Source organism: Pseudophryne corroboree, chromosome 1 (genome assembly GCF_028390025.1).
Source record: "Pseudophryne corroboree isolate aPseCor3 chromosome 1, aPseCor3.hap2, whole genome shotgun sequence".
Classification (NCBI taxonomy): domain Eukaryota; kingdom Metazoa; phylum Chordata; class Amphibia; order Anura; family Myobatrachidae; genus Pseudophryne; species Pseudophryne corroboree.
In genome coordinates this window covers 357,146,533-357,170,458 of record NC_086444.1, presented here as the reverse complement: position 1 = coordinate 357,170,458, position 23,926 = coordinate 357,146,533, and the positions used below count along the sequence as shown (strand labels likewise).

The 23,926-nt window shown below is 48.8% G+C and overlaps 1 protein-coding gene across 2 annotated transcripts in view; it reads left to right on the top strand.

Annotated features, from left to right (window-relative positions):
- MAPK1 (mitogen-activated protein kinase 1) overlaps nt 1-23,926 on the top strand; it is a 229,030-nt gene that overhangs the window by 175,687 nt on the left and 29,417 nt on the right. For both annotated transcript variants that reach the window (XM_063964781.1, XM_063964780.1), the window contains exons 7-8: nt 13,119-13,228; nt 22,842-22,969. In XM_063964781.1, the coding sequence (XP_063820851.1) occupies nt 13,119-13,228; nt 22,842-22,952 (221 nt within the window). In that variant the 3' untranslated portion in view covers nt 22,953-22,969. The remainder of the gene's footprint in view (nt 1-13,118; nt 13,229-22,841; nt 22,970-23,926) is intronic.

Sequence of the window (23,926 nt, the reverse complement as noted above, 5' to 3'; positions counted from 1 at the left end):
TCGGCCAGGCGAGTGTCAGAATTGGCGGCGTTTGTCTCAAAAAAGCCCATATCTGATTGTCCATTCGGACAGGGCAGAGCTGCGGACTCATCCCCAGTTTCTCCCTAAGGTGGTGTCAGTGTTTCACCCGAACCAGCTTATTGTGGTACCTGCGGCTACTAGGGACTTGGAGGACTCCAAGTTGCTAGATGTTGTCAGGGCCCTGAAAATATAGTTTCCAGGACGGCTGGAGTCAGGAAAACTGACTTGCTGTTATCCTGTATGCACCCAACAAACTGGGTGCTCTTGCTTCTAAGCAGTCGATTGCTAGTTGGATGTGTAGTACAATTCAGCTTGCACATTCTGTGGCAGGCCTGCCACAGCCAAAATATGTAAATGCCCATTCCACAAGGAAGGTGGGCTCATCTTGGGCGGCTGCCCGAGGGGTCTCGGCTTTACAACTTTGCCGAGCTGATACTTGGTCAGGGGCACACCCTGACTGAGGAGGACCTGGAGTTCTCTCATTCGGTGCTGCAGAGTCATCCGCACTCTCCCGCCCGTTTGGGAGCTTTGGTATAATCCCCATGGTCCTGACGGAGTCCCCAGCATCCACTTAGGACGTCAGAGAAAATAAGAATTTACTTACCGATAATTCTATTTCTCGTAGTCCGTAGTGGATGCTGGGCGCCCATCCCAAGTGCGGATTGTCTGCAATACTTGTACATAGTTATTGTTACAAAAATCGGGTTATTATTGTTGTGAGCCATCTTTTCAGATGCTCCGCTGTTATCATGCTGTTAACTGGGTTCAGATCACAGGTTGTACAGTGTGATTGGTGTGGCTGGTATGAGTCTTACCCGGGATTCAAAATCCTTCCTTATTGTGTACGCTCGTCCGGGCACAGTATCCTAACTGAGGCTTGGAGGAGGGTCATAGGGGGAGGAGCCAGTGCACACCACCTGATCCTAAAGCTTTTACTTTTGTGCCCTGTCTCCTGCGGAGCCGCTAAACCCCATGGTCCTGACGGAGTCTCCAGCTTCCACTACGGACTACGAGAAATAGAATTATCGGTAAGTAAATTCTTATTTTCTATAATTGTTTGTTTTCACCCTCTCACACCTGGGAGATTGCGGTGCCATGCGCTACCTGAGATGACATGAGACACCTCCCTCCTACACAGTGACACTCATCTGATAATTAAGCAACTCTCCTTCCATCACTACGAGTACTGTCACCCTCGACCCTGTTTAGGCTTTGACCAGATATCAAAATGCCGGTGAAACGTGGGGCGAAAACACCCAGGCTCCCAGCGCCGGTACAGTTTCCTAAAACTGCCAACTCAAACCAGAAATCCTCTGCCTCTCCGGCAGCAAAGTCCTTGACTTCCAACACAATACTCAAGACTACGTCTCCATATACAACGTCCAGCATGGACATGGGCATTGATCCACACGCTCTGTTGACCACTCAATCCATGCTGAAGATGTTCAGGGCATTCCGGTCTGATATCCTCCCAGGTCTGGAGGCCTCAATCCAAACTATTCGGACAGATTTGGTCGGCATCTCAACCCGCACAGAACACCTAGAGGACAAGATGCAGGAATTGGTGACATCTCACAACGATCTCCTCTCCGCCCATTCAGAGCTACAGACTGAGATGACTACAATGCGATAAAAAATCGCGGATATCGAAGACAGGTCTAGGAGAAACAATCTCAAGATCAGAGGTATCCCAGACTCAGTGGCCCCTGCCGAGCTGAAAGGCTATGTTACCGAATTTTTCTATAAATTGCTCCCGTCGGCAACAACCCAAGATCTTATCATGGATCAGGTCCATCGTATGCCTAAACCAAGGGGAGGATATGCCTCCAACTATCCGAGAGACACATTACTAAGAGTCCACTTTTTCCACATTAAGGAAGACATCTTGAAAGCTGCCAAACAAGCCGAAGATACAGATATATTGGGAGGCCTGCAATTCTACCCTGACCTTTCCCAATATACTTTAGCAAAACTGCAAGCTTTTCCACCCTATTACTGTGGTTCTTCGCGACAACGACATCAATACAGATGGGGATTCCCTGTCAAACTCATTGTCCAATAAGACTTTTTCCTATGTGATATCAAACTTAAATGCTGGAATCAAACCTGTTTCTCATATGTCCTAGTGGATACTGGGGAATACTAGATTACTATGGTGTATAGATCGGGTCCACTGGAGCCTGGCACTTTAAGAAACTGGTAGTGTGTGCTGGCTCCTCCCCTCTGTGTCCCTCCTAGCAGACTCGGTTGAGAAAATGTGCCCAAGGAACCGGGTTTATTATTTTCAGGCACACTGGTTGGCAACCAGTCTTGACTGCATCGTGCTCCATCAGGACCCACTGAATCACCATTGTACACTGTTACCAGGGGGGTTATAGTGAAGGGGGAGCTCATTATCAGCGGTTTTACAGCTGTGTGGACATTTACACTCAAAGGTCACCCAGCGAGGCGCTGCTCAGTCTGTGGTGTAGTGTGCTGGTTCCCATATCTCTGTCTCACTCCATTCAGGGTCTGGGTTAGTGTGCATATCTCACTAATACTACTGTTTTTCATACTAATCTGTGCGTTTCTGCTCAAGCATGTCTGTTAATAAGTCTGTGTGTATTGTGTGCAAGGCTAGGTTTACACCTTGCTCACAGGGGTCACTTATGTGTACTCAATGCTCAGTTCCTTCACAAGGTAGTGATGGGCAGGCACCAGAGTGGATGGAATAATTTAAAACAAACTATGGACACGTTTATGGAAACTGCTGCCAACCACAGACAGGCACTGCATCTCTTCCCCCCCCCCCCCCTCCTTCCTTCATGTTGGTCTCTCACAAACGCACTCTCCCTCAATTGTTGCAATCTTACTCTGATTCTGAGCTACCAGAGCTTGATGAGGGAGAGGCTGAGGTGAATGAGGATGATTCCATGTCCCCGGCTGTTGAAGCCCTCATTTATGCAATTAGAGAGGTGCTTAATATCCCTAATAAGGAAGAAGAGCAGGCAGAGGAATTGTATTTTAATGTAAAGCCAAAGTCCTCTGCAACCTTTCCGGTTTCTAAAGAATTAGATTCCCTGACCAGGGCAGCATGGATTAATCCTGAAGAAAATACATTTATTACCCCTAAACGGGTGTTAAATTAATTCCCCTTCCCTGCAGAGGATAGGAAAGTCTGGGAAACCCCGCCGACAGTGGATACCTCCGTGTCCAGGCTGTCGCGTACAATAGTTTTACCTGTATCTGGGGTGGTTTCCCTTAAAGACTCAGCTGGTCGCAAAATTGAAAACACCCTTAAATCAATTTATACTGCAGCAGGTGTAGCCCAACGCCCTACCATAGAATATACGGCTGAATTTCTACAGCCATGGTAAAATGGTCTGATGAAATTTTGAAATGTTTGCTCAAACTACCTCAAGAAGAGATAGTTACGTCGTTACAACATATCCAAGATGCTGCAAACTTTGAGGCTGTTAAGGAACTTAGTATCATTAATGGCCGTACCACTGCTATGGCAGTATCGGCTTGTAGAGCCCTTTGGCTGCGTCAACGGATGTTGATTCCATAAAAGGAGTTGAAAACCTTCCTTTTACAGGTGATACCTTGTTTGGGAATGAACTGAACAAGTGGATATCTCTGGCAACTGCAGGTAAATCTAGATATCTGCCGTCTGCACCGCCACCTGCCAGGCGTCTTTATCCTGGACCATCCCTGCAGTTCTTTCGGGTGGCTAGAGTCAGAGGTAGGGCCAGAGTGCCTCCAATGCTGCTAGAGGATCTCGCGGTAAGTCCCGTAAACCAGCTGTTGCTGGACCTGCAGACCAGGCCTCGGGATCCTCTTCCACGAAGCCCTCCGCGTGACTGTTGGCCCCAGCAGCAAGGTGTCTTTCAGGTAGGTGCTCGCCTTCAACACTTCGCCCACATATGGGCAAAGTCCTGCCGGGATCCTTGGGTGAGGGACCTATATCCCAAGAATACTGGCTGGACTTACAGGACATCCCTCCTCTCAGATTCTTCAGGTCAGGCTTACCAGTTTCACTGGAAGCCAGGCTTTCCTTACAGCAGGCAGTGCAAGAGCTGCTTTCTACAGGAGTTACTGTTCCAGTGCCTCATCAGCTGCACACAAAGGGGTTTTACTGAAGTCTCTTTGTGTTCCCGAAGCCGGACGGCTCGGTAAGACCGATCTTGAATCTCAAATCCCTGAATCCGTATCTTCGAGTGTTCATATTCAAGATGGAATCCGTAAGTGCAGTGATAGCGAATCTGGAGGAGGGGGGGTTTCTGGTGTCGCTGGATATCAAGGACGCATACCTGCATATCCCATTTTGGCCCCCTCATCAAGCGTTTCTCCGGTTCGCGATTCTGGACCAGCATTACCAGTTTCAGGCCTTACCCTTTCGTCTCTCCATAGCCCCAAAGGGTATTCACAAAGGTTATGGTAGAAATTATGCTACAACTGCGCATGAGGGGTGTCCAAATAATTCCATACCTGGACGATTTCTCGATAAAGGCAGTGTCCAGGGAACAGCTTCTGCACAGCATCGACTTGACTACTGTCTTGCTTACGGAGCATGGATGGATGCGCTTTCCAGAAATCTCACTTGGAACAGTCTCAGAATTCAGTTCCTGGGAATGATCCTGGATACGTTGTCTCAGAAGGTTTACCTTCCCATGGACATGGCCTTGACTTTTCAGTCTATGGTCCGGATGGTGCTGAAACCTTGTGTGGTCTCGATTCACCTTCATATCAGTTTGCTGGGCAAGAGGGTGGCCTCCTATGAGGCGATGCATTTTGGCAGGTTCCATGCACGACCGTTTCAACTGGATTTGTTGGACAAATTGTCGGGATCTCACCTGCACATGCATCAGCATGTAACCCTGTTGCCAAAAGCACGGATATCCCTACTATGGTGGCTTAAGTTTCCCATCTGGCCTTTCTTGTGAATCAACCTATTGTGGTTCCAGTCTTATCCGACAATTCAGTTGCTCCAAAGTCCCTGGATGTTGTACGGGCCTTGAGGATTTACATCAAACGAATGGCTCGTCACAGGAAGTCTGACTCGCTCTTCGTCCTTTTATGATGCTAAGAAAATTGGTTGTCCTGCCTCCAAGCAGTCCATTGCTCATTGGCTCAAGTTGACTATCCAACAGGCCTATACTTCGGCTGCTCTGCAGCTGCCGAGTTCTGTTCAGGCCCACTCAACAAGGTTGGTGGGTTCTTCCTGGGTGACTGCCAGGGGAGTCTCAGCATTATAGTTGTGCCATGCAGCAACTTGGTCGGGTGTGAATACCTTTGTTCAATTCTACAGGTTTGACACCTTTGCCAAAGATGATCTTCAGTTTAGTCAGGCGGTTTTGCAGGGGTATCAGCACTCTCCTGCCCGTTCTGGGAGCTTTGGGTCGTCCCCATGGTAATCTAGTATTCCCCAGTATCCACTAGGACGTATGAGAAAATAGTAATTTAATACCTATCGGTAATTCCTTTTCTCGTAGTCTGTAGTGGATACTGTTTGCCCGCCTCAATGCTTCGTTTTTGCTTACCTGGTTGTAAGTGTTCTGGATGGGTTTGCTGTCCCTGTCCCTGTTCCATGTTTGATTAGCGTTGCTATCCTTCTATAGTTAGCATTGCTTTCCTCTGTTCTGGTTAGCTCTGCTATCTTATGGTTTGTGTGTTGGTTCGTTACATGTCCGTCTCCTCGGGCACAGTTTCCTAGACTGAGTCTGCTAGGAGGGTCATAGAGGGGAGGAGCCAGTACACACTATTAGTTTCCTAAAGTGCCAGGCTCCAGTAGACCCGATCTATACCCCATGGTAATCTAGTATTTCCCAGTATCCACTACGGACTATGAGAAAAGGAATTACCAGTAGGTATTAAATTCCTATTTTTTTTTTTTTTTTTCAACGATTGCCGCAGTGAAAATACTAAGATCCATGAACTTATCACGGATTTCATGTGTTTTAACCCGAAAACAGAAAATTTAACAGGTGCAAAAAACAGGCTTTACTTTAATATATCCTCAAGCTGATAAAATGCAAAAAAGCTTGAGGCTACCCTTGTTTTTTGCACCCATAAAATTTTCGGGGGTAAATTGAATGTCCCCCTTAGGGGTGTATTCAATACCTGTCAGGTCCTTTCGGACATGTTAGTATTCAATGGGGCGGCTAAATCCGACTTTCTGATTTGGCTGCTCCCGACAATTTTCAGAACCTGGTGAGGCAGACGCTGCTCAAACCCCGTGCTGTGTCGTCCGGCAACCGGGTCTGCCGAGCGCCGGTGTCCGTCCGTGCTGCTGGGAGGCTGGGGAGGCAGACGCCTCTCAGACCCTGTGGTGTGGTACGGCGGCCGGGTCTGCTGAGCGCAGGTGTCTGTCCGTGCTGCTGCCACAAGTAGGGAATTCCCGACTTGTCGGAAAAAATCAGCCGGCATTGAATAGATCGGAACCCCTTCCGACCTAAACCTGACGGAAACGGACGTCTTTCCGACAAGATGGCAGCTTCCGAAAGCTATTGAGTATACCCCTTAGGGGTATAGTCAGTAAGTGTTGGATCCTTTCCAACAAGCATTGTCGGAAAGGATCAGACAATGACCTATTCAATATGCTCCCAAATCCGACTGTCGCTGCTGCTGCTCATCCCGATCCCCGCTGCTGCTGCTCCCCTCCCCGCCGGCTGGGCGTCCACGTCGGCGCCGGGGTCAGCAGCAGCACGCCATTCATCAGGTAGCGGGGGATGCCCCAGATGACGCCTATCCCCACTGTGCGCTGACAGCGGCGGCGGTGGGGAGCTGACTGCAGTGGGCGGGGAGACGCCCTGCTCAATCCGACTTTTTTTTTTTTTACAGTCGGATTGAGATTGTCTGAAAGGGGGCCAAAACCTGTCTGATTTGGCCCCGTTTCCGACAAAAGCACGCGGATCGGCGCCTATTTCGCCGATCGACATGTTTTCCGACCAGACTTGGCAGCATGGGTGATCTTCGTTTATCTTCAAGCAGTAAAGAGAATGTGTCCACATATTAAACTTTTTGTGTTGCCATGGTGGTTACAATGTCATGAATGTCCTAATGTCTGGTATTTTTGAGCCTTCAAAGGCCTCTCCCTGAAGTGGCCCTCCCTAAATCTGGGTACACACTTCAATGTACGAGGGAAAATCACAATCGACCATTTTCTCCTAAACACAAAAAAACAAACAAATGGTAATTTGTTTTAACTAACGCATCTGGCCAACCAATTTTGTCTGTAGTCCCATATTTGTTTCCCCAGCTTTAAGGTATTTGTACACCTATGTGAGCAAGGTGTCCTACCCAAAAGTATTTCCACTTTGCACTGAATACATTAGGTTATATACAGTATTTCTCTAACGTCCTAGTGGATGCTGGGTACTCCGTAAGGACCATGGGGAATAGACGGGCTCCGCAGGAGACAGGGCACTTGAAGAAAGAATTTGGATACTGGTGTGCTCTGGCTCCTCCCTCTGTCCCTCCTCCAGACCTCAGTTTGAATCTGTGCCCGGACGAGCTGGGTGCTACTTAGTGAGCTCTCCTGAGCTTGCTATAAAAGTATTTTGTTAGGTTTTTTTTATTTTCAGAGTGACCTGCTGGCAACAGACTCTCTGCCGCGTGGGACTGAGGGGAGAGAAACAGCCCTACTCACTGAAGATAGGTCCTGCTTCTTAGGCTACTGGACACCATTAGCTCCAGAGGGATCGTACACAGGATCTCACCCTTTGTCGTCCGATACCGGAGCCGCGCCGCCGTCCCTCTCGCAGAGCCGGAAGACAGAAGCCGGTGACAGAAGCAAGAAGACTTCAAAATCGGCGGCAGAAGACTCCAGTCTTCAAACTGAGGTAGCGCACAGCACTGCAGCTGTGCACCATTGCTCCCACATTAAACCCACACACTCCGGTCACTGTAGGGTGCAGGGCGCAGGTTGGGGGGGCGCCCTGGGCAGCAATTAGGAACCTCTTGGCAAAAAGCATATATACAGTTGGGCACTGTATATATGCATGAGCCCCCGCCATTATTTTACACACAAACGCGGGACAGAAGCCTGCCGCTGAGGGGGCGGGGCTTCTTCCTCAGCACTCACCAGCGCCATTTTCTCTCCACAGCTCCGCTGAGAGGAAGCTCCCCAGGCTCTCCCCTGCAGAAACTCGGTAGAAGAGGGTAAAAAGAGATGGGGGGCACATAACTTAGGCGCAAAAAGCTTTTTATACAGCAGCTACTGGGTTAACACTAAGTTACTGTGTGATTCCTGGGACATATAGCGCTGGGGTGTGTGCTGGCATACTCTCTCTCTCTGTCTCTCCAAAGGGCCTTGTGGGGGAACTGTCTTCAAAAAGAGCATCCCCTGTATGTGTGTGGTGTGTCGGTACGCTTGTGTCGACATGTTTGATGAGGAAGGCTATGTGGAAGCAGAGCGGGAGCAAATGAATGTGGGGACGGCGCCGACACCTGGTTGGATGGACATGTGGAAGGTTTTAAATGATAATGTTAATTCCTTGCATAAAAGGTTGGATAAAGTTGAAACCTTAGGACAGTCAGGGTCTCAGCCCATGCCTGATCCTATGTCGCAGAGGCCGGCAGGGTCTCAGAAGTGCCCACTATCCCAAATTGTTGACACAGACACCGACACGGAGTCTGACTACAGTGTCGGCTATGATGATGCAAAGTTACAGCCTAAATTGGCTAAAGCTATACGTTATATGATTATAGCGATGAAGGAGGTGTTGCACATCACAGAGGAAACCCCAGTCCGTGACAAGAGGGTTCATATGTATGGGGGGAAAAGGCAGGAGGTGACCTTTCGCCCTTCACATGAGCTATTTGAGTTATGTGAAAAGGCTTGGGAATCTCCAGATAAAAAACTGCAGATTTCCAAACGGATGCTTATGGCGTATCCTTTCCCGCCAACGGACAGGTTACGCTGGGAATCCTTCCCTAGGGTGGACAAAGCTCTAACACGCTTATCCAAGAGGGTAGCACTGTCGTCACAGGATACGGCCACCCTAAAAGATGCTGCGGATAGAAAGCAAGAGGGTACCCTGAAGTCCATTTACACACATTCAGGTACCTTACTAAGGCCGGCAATTGCGTCGGCCTGGGTGTGTAGTGCTGTAGCAGCATGGACGGATTCCTTATCTGAGGATCTGGATTCCTTAGACAAGGATACTATATTAATGACCCTGGGGCATATAAAAGACGCTGTCCTGTATATGAGAGATGCTCAAAGACATTAGCCTACTGGGCTCTAGAATAAATGCAATGTCGATTTCTGCCAGAAGGGTCCTGTGGACACTGCAATGGACAGGCGATACCGACTCAAAAAGGCACATGGAGGTTTTACCTTACAAGGGTGAGGAATTGTTTGGGGAGGGTCTCTCGGACCTGGTCTCCACAGCTACTGCTGGAAAGTCAAATTTTTTGCCATATATTCCCCCTCAACCTAAGAAAGCACCGTATTACCAAATGCAGTCCTTTCGTTCACAAAAAGGCAAGAAAGTCCGAGGTGCGTCCTTTCTTGCCAGAGGCAAGGGTAGAGGAAAGAAGCTGCACAATACAGCTAGTTCCCAGGAACAGAAGTCCTCCCCGGCTTCTACTAAATCCACCGCATGACGCTGGGGCTCCACAGGCGGAGCTTGGCCCGGTGGGGGCGCGTCTCCGAAATTTCAGCCACAAGTGGGTTCACTCCCAGGTGGATCCCTGGGTAATAGAGATTGTGTCTCAGGGATTCAAGCTGGAATTCGAAGAGATGCCCCCTCACCGATACCTCAAATCGGGTCTGCCAGCTTCCCCCTTAGAGAGGGAAATTGTGTTAGCTGCAATTCACAAATTGTATCTTCAGCAGGTGGTGGTCAAGGTTCCCTTCCTTCAACAAGGAAAGGGTTATTATTCGACCATGTTTGTGGTTCCGAGACCGGACGGTTCGGTCAGACCCATATTGAATTTAAAATCCCTGAACATATACCTTAAAAGGTTCAAGTTCAAGATGGAATCGCTCAGAGCGGTCATCGCAAGCCTGAAAGGGGGGGATTTTATGGTGTCTCTGGACATAAAGGATGCATACCTTCATGTCCCCATTTATCCACCTCATCAGGCGTACCTCAGATTTGTGGTACAGGATTGTCATTACCAATTCCAGACGTTGCCGTTTGGTCTCTCCACGGCACCGAGAATTTTTACCAAGGTAATGGCGGAAATGATGGTGCTCCTGCGAAAGCAAGGGGTCACAATTATCCCATGCTTGGACGATCTCCTCATAAAGGTGAGGTCCAGAGAGCAGTTGCTTTTCAGCGTAGCACGCTCTCAGGAAGTGTTACAACAGCACGGCTGGATTCTAAATATTCCAAAGTCGCAGTTGATTCCTACGACTCGTCTGCCCTTCCTGGGCATGATTCTGGATACAGACCAGAAGAGGGTTTATCTCCCGGTGGAGAAGGCTCAGGAGCTCATGACACTGGTCAGAGACCTATTAAAACCAAAACAGGTGTCGGTGCATCACTGCACGCGAGTCCTGGGAAAGATGGTGGCATCATACGAGGCCATTCCCTTCGGCAGGTTCCATGCGAGGACCTTTCTATGGGATCTGTTGGACAAGGGGTCTGGATCACATCTACAGATGCATCGGCTGATCACCCTATCCCCCAGGGCCAGGGTGTCTCTCCTGTGGTGGCTGCAGAGCGCTCACCTTCTCGAGGGCCGCAGATTCGGCATTCAGGACTGGGTCCTGGTAACCACGGATGCAAGCCTCCGAGGGTGGGGGGCAGTCACACGGAAGAAATTTCCAGGGTCTGTGGTCAAGTCAGGAGACTTGCCTTCACATCAATATCCTGGAACTAAGGGCCATATACAACGCCCTAAGTCAAGCGGAGACCCTGCTTCGCGACCAATCGGTGTTGATTCAGTCAGACAACATCACCGCAGTGGCTCATGTAAACCGCCAAGGCGGCACAAGGAGCAGGGTGGCGATGGCGGAAGCCACCAGAATTCTTCGCTGGGCGGAGAATCACGTAAGAGCACTGTCAGCAGTGTTCATTCCGGGAGTGGACAACTGAGAAGCAGACTTCCTCAGCACCCACGACCACCACCCGGGAGAGTGGGGACTACATCAAGAAGTCTTCGCGCAGATTGCAAGTCGGTGGGAACTGCCACAGGTGGACATGATGGCATCCCGCCTCAACAAAAAGCTACAGAGGTATTGCGCCAGGTCAAGAGACCCTCAGGCGATAGCTGTAGACGCACTAGTGACACCGTGGGTGTTTCAGTCGGTTTATGTATTTCCTCCTCTTCCTCTCATACCCAAGGTGCTGAGAATCATAAGAAAAAGAGGAGTGAGAACAATACTCATTGTTCCGGATTGGCCAAGAAGGACTTGGTATCCGGAGCTGCAAGAAATGCTCACAGAGGACCCATGGCCTCTGCCTCTAAGACAAGACCTGTTGAAACAAGGGCCCTGTTTGTTCCAAGACTTACCGCGGCTGCGTTTGACGGCATGGCGGTTGAACGCTGGATCCTAGCAGAAAAAGGCATTCCGGATGAGGTTATTCCTACGCTGATAAAGGCTAGGAAGGACGTGACGGCTAAACATTATCACCGTATATGGCGAAAATATGTTGCTTGGTGTGAGGCCAGGAATGCCCCTACGGAGCAATTCCAGCTGGGCCGTTTCCTTCACTTCCTACAGTCTGGAGTGACGTTGGGCCTGAAATTGGGTTCCATTAAGGTCCAGATTTCGGCCCTATCCATTTTCTTTCAAAAAGAACTGACTTCTCTTCCTGAAGTCCAGACGTTTGTAAAGAGTGCTGCATATTCAGCCTCCTTTTGTGCCTCCAGTGGCACCTTGGGATCTTAACGTGGTGTTGAGTTTCCCGAAGTCACGCTAGTTTGAGCCACTCAAAACCGTGGAGTTAGCATGACCACCTTCCACGTGAGAAATTTTATTAGCCTTGGCTTCAGCTAGGCGTGTGTCAGAATTAGCGACTTTGTCACATAAAAGCCCCTATCTGGTTTTTCCATATGGACAGGGCAGAATTGCGCACCCGTCCACAATTTCTGCCAAAAGTGGTGTCATCCTTTCATATGAACCAACCTATTGTGGTGCCTGTGGCTACTCGTGACTTGGAGGATTCCGAGTTACTAGATGTGGTCAGGGCTTTGAAGGTTTATGTAGCCAGAACGGCTAGAGTCAGGAAAACTGAGTCGCTGTTTATCCTGTATGCACCCAACAAGCTGGGTGCTCCTACTTGAAAGCAAACTATTGCTCGCTGGATCTGTAACACGATTCAGCAGGCTCATTCTGCGGCTGGATTGCCGCTGCCTAAGGCCCATTCCACAAGGAAGGTGGGCACTTCTTGGGCGGCTGCCCGAGGGGTCTCGGCATTACAGCTTTGCCGAGCTGCTACTTGGTCGGGTTCAAACACCTTTGCAAAGTTCTACAAGTTTGATACCCTGGCTGAGGAGGATCTTGTGTTTGCTCATTCGGTGCTGCAGAGTCATCCGCACTCTCCCGCCCGTTTGGGAGCTTTGTATAATCCCCATGGTCCTTACGGAGCCCCCAGCATCCACTAGGACGTTAGAGAAAATAAGATTTTACTTACCGGTAAATCTATTTCTCGTAGTCCGTAGTGGATGCTGGGCGCCCGTCCCAAGTGCGGACGACTTCTGCAATACTTGTATATAGTTATTGCTTAAATAAGGGTTATGTTTGGTTGCATCAGGGTTGACCTGGTGCTCCGTTGTTGTTCATACTGTTAACTGGGTAAGTTTATCACAAGTTATACGGTGTGACTGGTATGAGTCTTGCCCTGGATTCCAAAATCCTTTCCTTGTACTGTCCGCTCTTCCGGGCACAGTTTCTCTAACTGAGGTCTGGAAGAGGGACATAGAGGGAGGAGCCAGAGCACACCAGTATCCAAATTCTTTCTTAAAGTGCCCTGTCTCCTGCAGAGCCCGTCTATTCCCCATGGTCCTTACGGAGTCCCCAGCATCCACTACGGACTACGAGAAATAGATTTACCGGTAAGTAAAATCTTATTTTGATAATTATGTAAAAGGAAAATTTGTTGTAGAAATGTTATAGTACCAGCCAGAAAGTTCACAAGTTTACTTTTTCAATTTTTCAGCTCTTGATTTGTTGGACAAAATGTTGACTTTCAATCCTCACAAACGAATTGAAGTAGAGGCAGCTTTGGCTCACCCTTACCTGGAACAGTATTATGACCCAAGTGATGAGGTAAGACTGTTTATATATGAAAGCATTTTCTTTACCCTACAGCAGTGCGTCTCAAACTCTGTCCTCAGGACCGCAAACCGTTTACGTCTTCCAGGTTACCAGCAGGTGCACTGGCATATTCAGTGCACGCTGACACATTTTAAAAGATCCACGTGTAGAGCTAATTTATTTCACTTGTGATTCTGTGATGAGTCCTGTAAAATATGCACCATTTACGGGTTCCGAGGAGACACATAATAAAAGGCCAACGCCTTTAAGTGTTTATCACACTGGAGGCCAATAGATGGGGCCCAATGGAGTAATTCAAGTGTTGCTCTGTTTGGGCACACACCGCAGCCGGCGCTGACTTCACGGATACGTTTTTCCGTCCTTTTGACGGGCTGATAACTCTTGTTACTGTTGTAACGGTTACAATTTCAGTTGTAATTCAAAGGTAGTGCTTTATCTCAATTGCTTGCCACACAAGGATCGTTGCCACAATTCTTCCTTATTCAATATAAAATAATTTTACTCTCACGCAAGTCCATTAACCAAACTACACCAATGTACATCTCTTCGCTTATCTCAAAATATCTCCCAACCTCTTCACAAGATCTATGTCTTTCATCTATAATCATTCGCTCCCATTCACGATTACAGGACTTTTTTGGGCATGCCCTCCCATGCAGGAAGACTCCTCTAGTCTCCAGATCTTCTTCAAGCATTCTCTGACAACTCGCCTATTCAGGCAGGCTTATCAAATTCACCCACATAACCTTCATAAACTTTTCTTTCAAATAACATCCCCACTGTACAGAACACGTATATCCTCCCATATTTTCTCCCTTTACTATCCCATCCTTGTGACCCCAGGCCAGCATTGCTGTGTGACCATATCATAAAGCCCATCAAGAACCTTTGAAATCTGGTGGACCTTTATGCAATAGATAACACCTATCCTTGTGTATCAATGCTGATTTCCCTTTAGATTGTAAGCCAGAAAGCACGGTGACCCTACCTCTGATTACCCAGTTTTGTTTTATCCCTTTTCTCCTTTGTCCTAGAGGATGCTGGGAACTCCAAAAGGACCATGGGGTATAGACTGGATCCGCAGGAGACATGGGCACTTTAAGACTTTAAATGGGCGTGAATTGTCTCCTCCCTCTATGCCCCTCGTCCAGACCTCAGTTAGATTCTGTGCCCAGAGAGACTGGGCACACACTAGGGGAGCTCTACAGAGTTTCTCTAAAAAAAAGACTTTTGTTAGGTATATTATTTTCAGGGAGCACTGCTGGCAACCAGCTCCCTGCTTTGTGGGACTGAGGGGAGAGAAGCAGACCTACTTCTGTGAGTTTAAAGGCTCTGCTTCTTAGGCTACTGGACACCATTCGCTCCAGAGGGTCCGATCACTTGGTGCGCCTAGCTGCTCGTTCCCGGAGCCGCGCCGCCGTCCCCCTCACAGAGCCTGAAGAGAGAAGCTGTGTGAGTAGCAGAAGCAAGAAGACTTCAGAGGCGGCAGAAGACTTATGATCTTCGGAGGTACCGTGCAGCGGTCGCGCTGCGCGCCATTGCTCCCACACACTAACGGCACTATATGGGTGCAGGGCACAGGGGGGCGCCCTGGGCAGCAATTAAACCTCATTTTGGGGACTGGCAAGACAGTATACAGTGCATAGGCACTGTATACAGACCCCCGCCAGTATAAATAATAGTGGGACACAAGCGCGCCATGTGGCTTCGTCCTCTAGCTCTAGTCAGCGCCATTTTCTCTTCACAGCAAGCTGCAGAGACGCTGGTCCTGGCCCTTCACTTCTGTCTCAAGTAACAGGTTGCAAAAGCAGGGGGGTGCGCACAGCATATTTGGTGTTTTATTTATTTAAATATAAAAGCGCTGCTAGGTCTGGGGTTTTGTATATTCCGTTACACCGGGTGAGGCGCTGGGTATGAGCTGGCAAACTCCCTTTCTGTCTCTCTGAAGGGCCTTACTGTGGGTCTGTCCCTTTTAGCCCAGTGTGATTGTGGGTGTCTGTACTCGTGTGTCGACATGTCTGAGGCTGGATGCTCTTCCCAGGAGAAGGCTGGTGCGGGGGTAGAACAGAATGTGGGAGTGATTCAGTCGACACTGCTGATTGGGTAGATATGTGGAATGTTTTGAATGCAAGTGTGGCTTTGTTGCATAAGAGATTAGACAAATCGGAGTCTCAGAACTAAGCATGGAGACAATCCATGGGAGTTGTTTTGTCACAAACTCAGACTTCAGGGTCACAGAAACGTACGTTTACCCAGATAGCAGATACAGATACCGACACGGATTCGGACTCCAGTGTCGACTATAATGATGCCAAGTTGATTCCCAAACTGGCTAAGAGCATTCAGTACATGATTGTGGCAATAAAGCAGGGGTGGGGAACCTCCGGCCTGCGGGCCGTGCAAGGCCCGCAAAGCCGTTTGGTCCGGCCCACGCGCTCCTCTCAGTGATGCACGCCGCCGCACAGTCCGGCGGCAGCGTGTCTCAGCTGTCACCACACGGAGGAGAACGCGGCTATTGTCGGGCTGCGGCGGCGTGTAGGACTTGAAACCAGCCGCCGTTTCGTGAGCCAGTCAGAGCTCGCGGACCGTCAGCCAATCACGAGCCGCTGCTGCCGGTCCGCGAGCTCTGATTGGCTCTCGAACCGGCGGCTGGTTTCAAGTCTTACACGCCGCCGCCCAACATAGCCGCGCTCTCCTCCGTGTACCCGCCGAAAGGAGCGGTAAGCGGGACAGGGGGGCATCTGTATACCTGGCACTGTGGGGGTCATCTGTATACCTGGCACTGTGGGGGTCATCTGTATACCTGGCACTGTGGGGGCATCTGTATACCTGGCACTGTGGGGGCATCTGTATACCTGGCACTGTGGGGGCATCTGTATACCAGGCACTGTGGGGGCATCTGTATACCTGGCACTGAGGGGCATTTGTATACCTGGCACTGGGGGGGGCATCTGTATACCTGGCACTGGGGGGGCATCTGTATACCTGGCACTGTGGGGGCATCTGTATACCTGGCACTGTGGGGACATCTGTATACCTGGCACTGTGGGGGCATCTGTATACCTGGCACTGTGAGGGGCATTTGTATACCTGGCACTGTGAGGGGCATTTGTATACCTGGCACTGTGGGGACATCTGTATACCTGGCACTGTGGGGACATCTGTATACCTGGCACTGTGGGGGCATCTGTATACCTGGCACTGTGAGGGGCATTTGTATACCTGGCACTGTGAGGGGCATTTGTATACCTGGCACTGTGAGGGGCATTTGTATACCTGGCACTGTGGGGACATCTGTATACCTGGCACTGTGGGGACATCTGTATACCAGGCACTGTGGGGGCATCTGTATACCAGGCATTGTGGGGCATCTGTATACCTGGCACTGTGGGGGCATCTGTATACCTGGCACTGTGGGGGCATCTGTATACCTGGCACTGTGGGGGCATCTGTATACCTGGCACTGTGAGGGGCATCTGTATACCTGGCACTGTGGGGAGCATTTGTATACCTGGCACTGTGGGGAGCATTTGTATACCTGGCACTGTGGGGAGCATTTGTATACCTGGCACTGTGGGGAGCATTTGTATACCTGGCACTGTGGGGGGCATTTGTATACCTGGCACTGCACTATTGGGGGCATATGTGTATCACGTCCCATTTTAACTGGCCACACCCATTTTTTGGGCGCGCGCGGGGGCAGACTTGTATGACCCCCGAAGGATTTTATAAATATCCAAATGGCCCTCGGTAGAAAAAAGGTTCCCCACCCCTGCTATAAAGGATGTGTTACATATCACTGAGGACCCCGCTGTCCCTGAGACAAGGGTCTGTATGTTTAAAGGAAAGAAACCTGAGGTAACGTTTCCTCCCTCTCATGAATGCTCTTTTTGAAATGGCTTGGGAAGCTCCTGACAAAAAGTAGCTGATTCCCAGGAGAATTTCTATGGCATACCCGTTTACCTCTGGGGATAGCTTAGGGTGGGAGTTATCTCCCACGGTGGACAAAGCTCTAGCGCGTTTGTCCAAGAAGGTGGCGCTACCGTCCCCTGACACGGCAGCCCTTAAAGATCCTGCAGATCGTAAACAGGAAATTACTTTCAAATCTATTTGTCACTACGGGTACGCTGCTCAGGCCGGCTGTTACATCGGCATGGGTGAGTAGCGCGATTGAAAAATGGGCAGATAACTTGTCATCTGACATAGACACCCTGGATAGGGATGGCGTGCTTTTGACGCTGGGTCATATCAAGGGCGCTGCAGTCTATCTAAGGGAGGCTGCGAGAGATATTGGCCTCTTGGGATCAAGGGCCAATGCCATGGCAATCTCGGCTAGGTGGGCGTTGTGGACTCATCAATGGAATGGTGATGCTGATTCTAAAAAGGCTATGGAGGCTCTGCCCTATAAAGGTGGAGTTTTGTTTGGTGAAGGCCTTGCGGACCTGGTTTCTACAGCTACCGCGGGTAAGTCTTCATTTCTGCCTTGTGTCCCTACACAGCAAAAGAAAACGCCTCACTATCAGATGCAGTCCTGTCGGTCTAATAAATTCAAGAAAGAACGAGGGTCCTCCTTCCTTGCTGCTAGAGGCAAGCGGAGGGGAAAAAGGTCACCGGCTGCCGCAAGCTCCCAGGAGCAGAAGTCCTCCCCGGCTTCTGCTAAGTCCACCGCATGACGCTGGGGCTCCCATGCGGGAGTCCGCACTGGTGAGGGCGCGTCTTCAGCTCTTCAGTCAGGTCTGGGTTCACTCGGGCATGTATCCTTGGGTGCTGGAGATTGTGGCCCAAGGATACAAACTGGAGTTTCAAGACGTGCCCCCACACTGATTTTTCAAATCGGCCTTGCCAGCTTTTCTTCCGGAAAGGGAGGTAGTGTGTGCTGCAATACAAAAGCTGTGTCAGCAGCAAGTCATTGTCGGGGTACCCCCGTCACAACGGGGGGGAAGGATTTTATTCAAGCCTGTTCGTGGTCCCGAAACTGAATGGCTCGGTCAGACAGATTCTGAACTTAAAATCCCTCAATCTGTTTTTAAAAAGGTTCAAATTCAAGATGGAATCTCTCAGAGCAGTGATCTCTAGTCAAGAAGGGGGGGATTTTATGGTGTCAGTCGACATAAAGGATGCTTACCTGCATGTCCCCATATAGCCTCATCAGGCGTACCTGAGGTTTGCTGTTCAGGATTGTCATTACCAGTTTCAGACGTTGCCGTTTGGTCTTTTCACAGCCCCGAGGATTTTCACCAAAGTAATGGCGAAAATGATGGTGCTCCTGCGCAAGCAAGGGGTCACAATTATCCCGTACTTAGACGATCTCCTGATAAAGGCGAGATCAAGAGAGCAGTTGCTAAAAGACGTTGTGCTCTCCCTGACAGTTCTGCAACGACATGGCTGGCTCCTAAATTTGCCAAAGTCACAGTTGATTCTGACAACACGGCTGTCGTTCTTGGGCATGATTCTGGACACGGAACTACAGAGAATTTTTCTTCCGTTGGAAAAAGCTCTGGAAATCCAGAACATAGTCAAGGGAATTCTGAAACCGGCAAGAGTGTCGATTCATCAAAGCACTCGAGTGCTGGGGAAGATGGTGGCGGCTTACGAGGCCATCCCGTTTGGCAGGTTTCATGGCAGAGTTTTTCAGTGGGACCTGTTGGACAAGTGGTCCGTTTCCCATCTACACTTGCACCGGAAGATATCCCTATCTCCCAGGGCCAGGATTTCTCTCCTGTGGTGGCTCCAAAGTTCTCACCTCCTAGAGGGTCGCAGGTTCAGGATCCAAGATTGGATCCTGGTGACCACGGATATAAGTCTCCGAGGTTGGGGAGCGGTCACACAGGTGGAAAATTTCCAGGGAAAATGGTCGAGCCAAGAAACTTGTCTACACATAAACATTCTGGAATTAAGGGCCATTTACAAATTACTTGTACAAGCGGAACATCTGCTTCGCAGTCTACCCGTCCTGATTCAGTCGGACAACATAACAGCTGTGGCGCACATAAACCGCCAAGGTGGAACAAGGAGCAGAGCGGCAATGGCGGAGGCCACAAGGATTCTTCGCTGGGCGGAAAAACATGCAAGCGCTCAGTCAGCGGTCTTCATTCCAGGCGTGGACAACTGGGAAGCAGACTTCCTCAGTAGACACGATCTCCATCCAGTAGAGTGTGGTCTTCATCAAGAGGTCTTTGCAGAAGTGACGAGTCGTTGGGGACTTCCTCAAATAGACATGATGGCGTCTCGCCTCAACAAGAAACTTCAGACGTATTGTTCCAGGTCGAGGGACCCTCAAGCATGGCAGTGGACGCACTAGTGACACCGTGGGTGTTTCAGTCGGTCTATGTGTTCCCTCCACTTCCATTCATCACAAAGGTGATAAGGATCATTAGAACAGGAGTTCAGGCGATACTCGTTGTTCCAGATTGGCCACGGAGGGCCTGGTATCGGAATTACTCATAGGAGATCCCTGGCCTCTTCCTCTAAGAGAGGATCTGTTACAGCAGGGGCCGTGCGTGTTCCAGGACTTACCGCGGTTGCGTTTGACGGCATGGCGGTTGAATGCCAAATCTTAGCTCAAAAGAGTATTCCTGGAGAGGTCATCCCCACTCTACTGAAAGCTAGAAAGGAGGTAACGGCGAAGCATTACTACCGTATTTGGAGAAAGTGTGTCTTGGTGCGAATCCAAGAAGGCTCCTACGGAAGAATTTCAGCTGGGTCGGTTTCTCCATTTTTTGCAAGCTGGTGTGGAGGCGGGCCTAAAGCTAGGATCTATTAAAGTGCAGATTTCGGCCTTATCAATTTTCTTTCAAAGGGAATTGTCCTCGCTTCCAGAAGTGCAGACTTTCGTGAAGGGCGTGCTGCACATCCAGCCTCCATTTGTGCCCCCAGTGACACCATGGGACCTTAACGTGGTGTTACCGTTCCTTACGTCACATTGGTTTGAACCTTTACAAAAGGTTGAGTTGAAATTTCTCACTTGGAAAGTGGTCATGCTTTTGGCCTTGGCGTCCGCGAGGCGGGTGTCGGAATTGGCGGCTTTGTGTCACAAAAGCCCCTATTTGGTTTTCTATGAGGATAGTGCGGAGTTGAGGACTCGTCAACAATTTCTCCCGAAGGTGGTTTCTTCATTTCACATGAACCAACCTATTGTAGTTCCGGTGGCTTCTGAAGCCTTGGGGGATTCAAAGTCTCTCGATGTGGTCAGAGCTTTGAAAATTTATGTTGCCAGAACGGCTCGTATCAGGAAAACTGAGGCGCTGTTTGTCCTGTATGCTTCCAACAAGATTGGGGCTCCTGCTTCTAAGCAGGCTATTGCACGCTGGATTTGTAATACGATTCAGCATGCTCATTCTACGACCGGTTTGCCGTTACCGAAATCTGTGAAAGCCCATTCCACTAGGAAGGTGTGCTCGTCTTGGGCGGCTGCCCGGGGTGTCTCGGCGTTACAACTTTGCCGAGCAGCTACTTGGTCGGGTTCAAACACTTTTGCAAAATTCTACAAGTTTGATACCCTGGCTGATGAGGACCTCATGTTTGTTCAATCTGTGCTGCAGAGTCATCCGCACTCTCCCGCCCGGTCTGGAGCTTTGGTATAGACCCCATGGTCCTTTTGGAGTCCCCAGCATCCTCTAGGACGTATGAGAAAATAGAATTTTAATACCTACCGGTAAATCCTTTTCTCAGTCCGTAGAGGATGCTGGGCGCCCGTCCCAGTGCGGACTCTACCTGCAGTACTTGTTAGTTATTGCTTTTGTTACACAAAGGTTGTGTTTTGGTTCAATCAGCCTGTTGCTGATTTTTTGGTTCATGCTGTTAACTGGTTAGTTGAATGCCATGTTGTACGGTGTGTTGTGGTGTGAGCTGGTATGTGTCTCACCCTTGGTTGACAAAAATCCTTTCCTCGAAATATCAGTCTCCCTGGGCACAGTTCCTATAACCGAGGTCTGGAAGAGAGGCATAGAGGGAGGAGCCAGTTCACGCCCATTTAAAGTCTTAAAGTGTCCATGTCTCCTGCGGATCCCGTTCAGATTTCAGCCTTATCGGGTTTTCTTCCAAAAACAATTGGCCTCCTTTCCAGAGTTTCAAACTTTCGTTAAAGGAGTCTTACACAGCCATCCTCCCTTGGTGCCTCTGTGGCACCATGGGATCTTTACGTGGTGTTGCAGTTCCTGCAATTTCTTTGGTTAAACTTTTCAGTGGGGTAGAGTTGAGCTTCCGCACTTGGAAAGTGGTCATGCGGTTGACCTTGGCATCCGCAAGGCGGGTGTCTGAGTTGGCGGCTGGGTCTCTCACAAGAGCCCTGTTTAATCTTCCATGAAGATAGAGCGGAGTCGAGAACTCTCCACCAGTTTCTGCCAGATGTGGTTTCCTCGGTTTCTCTTGAACCAACCTATTGTGCCGGTGGCTCCTGACGCCTGGGCGACATCGAAGTATCTCGATGTGGTCTGAATTTTGAAATTTTGTGTTGCCAGATTGGCTCAGATCAGGAAAACGGAGGCTCTGTTTATCCTATATGCTCCCAACAAGATTGGGGTTCCTGCTTCCAAGCAGACCATTGCACGCTGGATCTGTAATACGATTTAGCTTGCTCGTTTTACGGCTGGATTACCGTTACCGAAATCGGTGAAGGCCCATTCTACCAGGAGGGTGGGCTCATCCTGGGTGGCTGACTGAGGGGGTCTCGATTTTATAGCCTTGCAGAGCAGCCACTTGGTCGGGTTCGAACAATTTTGCAAATATTCTACAAGTTTGATACCCTGGCTGATGAGGACCTCTTGTTTGGGCAATCGGTGCTGCAGAGTCATCCGCACTCTCCCGTCCGTTTTAGAGCTTTGGTATAGACCCCATGGTCCTTTTGGAGTCCCCAGCATCCTCTAGGATGTATGAGAAAATAGGATTTTAATACCTATTGGTAAAACCTTTTCTCTTAGTCCGTAGAGGATGCTGGACACACTCATGTTGTGTTTCTTTTCAGTCAGTCTGTTGCTGACGTTATTCATGCCATGGCATGCGGTATGCTATTATTGGTTGTGTTTACACACAGGTTGTGTTACATTTTCGGTCAGCATATTGCTGTATATTTTTTCATGCCGTCGGCTCGTGTTCTATTGAATGCCACGTTCTTTGGCATGTTTGAGGTGTGAGCTAGTATGACGCTCACCGCGTTTAAACAATAAATTCTTTCCTCGAAATGTCCGTCTCTCTGGGCACACTTCTATAACTGGAGTCTGGAGGAGGGGCATAGAGGGAGTAGCCAGTTCACACCCATTCAAAGTCTTAAAGTGCCCATGTCTCCTGCGGATCCCGTCTATACCCCATGGTCCTTTTGGAGTCCCCAGCATCCTCTACGGACTGAGAGAAAAGGATTTACCGGTAGGTATTAAAATCCTATTTTTCAATCTATACACTTGTGTAAACCACAAACTAAAACCTTTTGTGTTACATTTGGTTTTTCATTGTTTGTATAAACAGATGTTCTTTTGCTAGCATTAATTACATTTTTATTTCGGTTTGTAAATTAAATGTGAGTTCTAATACAAGTGAGTTTAGAATCATCCATGTTTCTGCATAAATGAAAAGTATACTATGCTAAATTGTCTAACCTTCTGTTGTTAAGCCTGTAGCTGAAGCACCCTTTAAGTTTGAAATGGAGCTGGATGACTTACCCAAGGAGACGCTGAAGGAGTTAATTTTTGAAGAAACTGCTAGATTCCAGCCTGGATACTGACTTTAATATGACAGCAGGTAGTTATTTTATAAACTGTTAATTTTTTGTTTTGCTAAAATGTCTCTCTGAAATGTATTTATATGTTTATTTAAGAAGTTTACAACTATTAGACTTTAGTTCAGTCATTGCTGTATTCAGCGCTATATCTCATGGTGTTTAAAAACCATATCAAAAGTGCATTAGAGGCTTTATTAAAAGATTAAAACTTACTCTGGTAACTTCACAAAATGTTCTCAAAACTACAGCAACTAGAGATACTACAGCAAATAAAGACTCGTTTCCTCATTGGGGGGAAATGTGTAAAACCTTTTAAATAGTTAAGAAATTTCCCATAGCAACCATTTGGATTTTACCTATGACTTTATAGAATGTACTAGATAAATGCTATGAAGATGTAAGTAAGGTAACAAGACATCTACATGTGTAATGTTCTCCATTTCATTCTAATTTTCCACCAGGCTAGATTAGGTAGACCACTGCTTTTTCCCACAGACATTAGACTGCGCCTCATATCAGTCATACTGTTCAAACATGATGGCGTGGCTTGTGGGAACGCGGTCAAACATTGTGTGTAGTGTGATCAGGTTCCTGCGTCAAAACTATACCCCAACAAGCTGACGAATTTCAGTTGCTATGTGCCCTGTAGATGCAGAAATCTGATCACACTACGCACCTCAATGTTTGACCACGTTTCTGCCAGCCCCGACATTTTACACCTAACGTTGGGACAGTAATACTGATATGAGGCACAGTATAATGGCCGTGAGGTGAAGCAGTGGTCTACCTGCTCCGGCCTGGCGGGAAATTGGACTGAAATAGAGAACATACCACACATGAGGTCTTGTTACTATACATATTGGTTCACCCTCATAGCTAGAAGCTGATTGGTATGGGAAGCATCTCCACTCTTTAGAAGGTTTGTTACATTTCACCCTATGTTATATGTTATAATTTAGAAAAGGAAGCCAGAACCG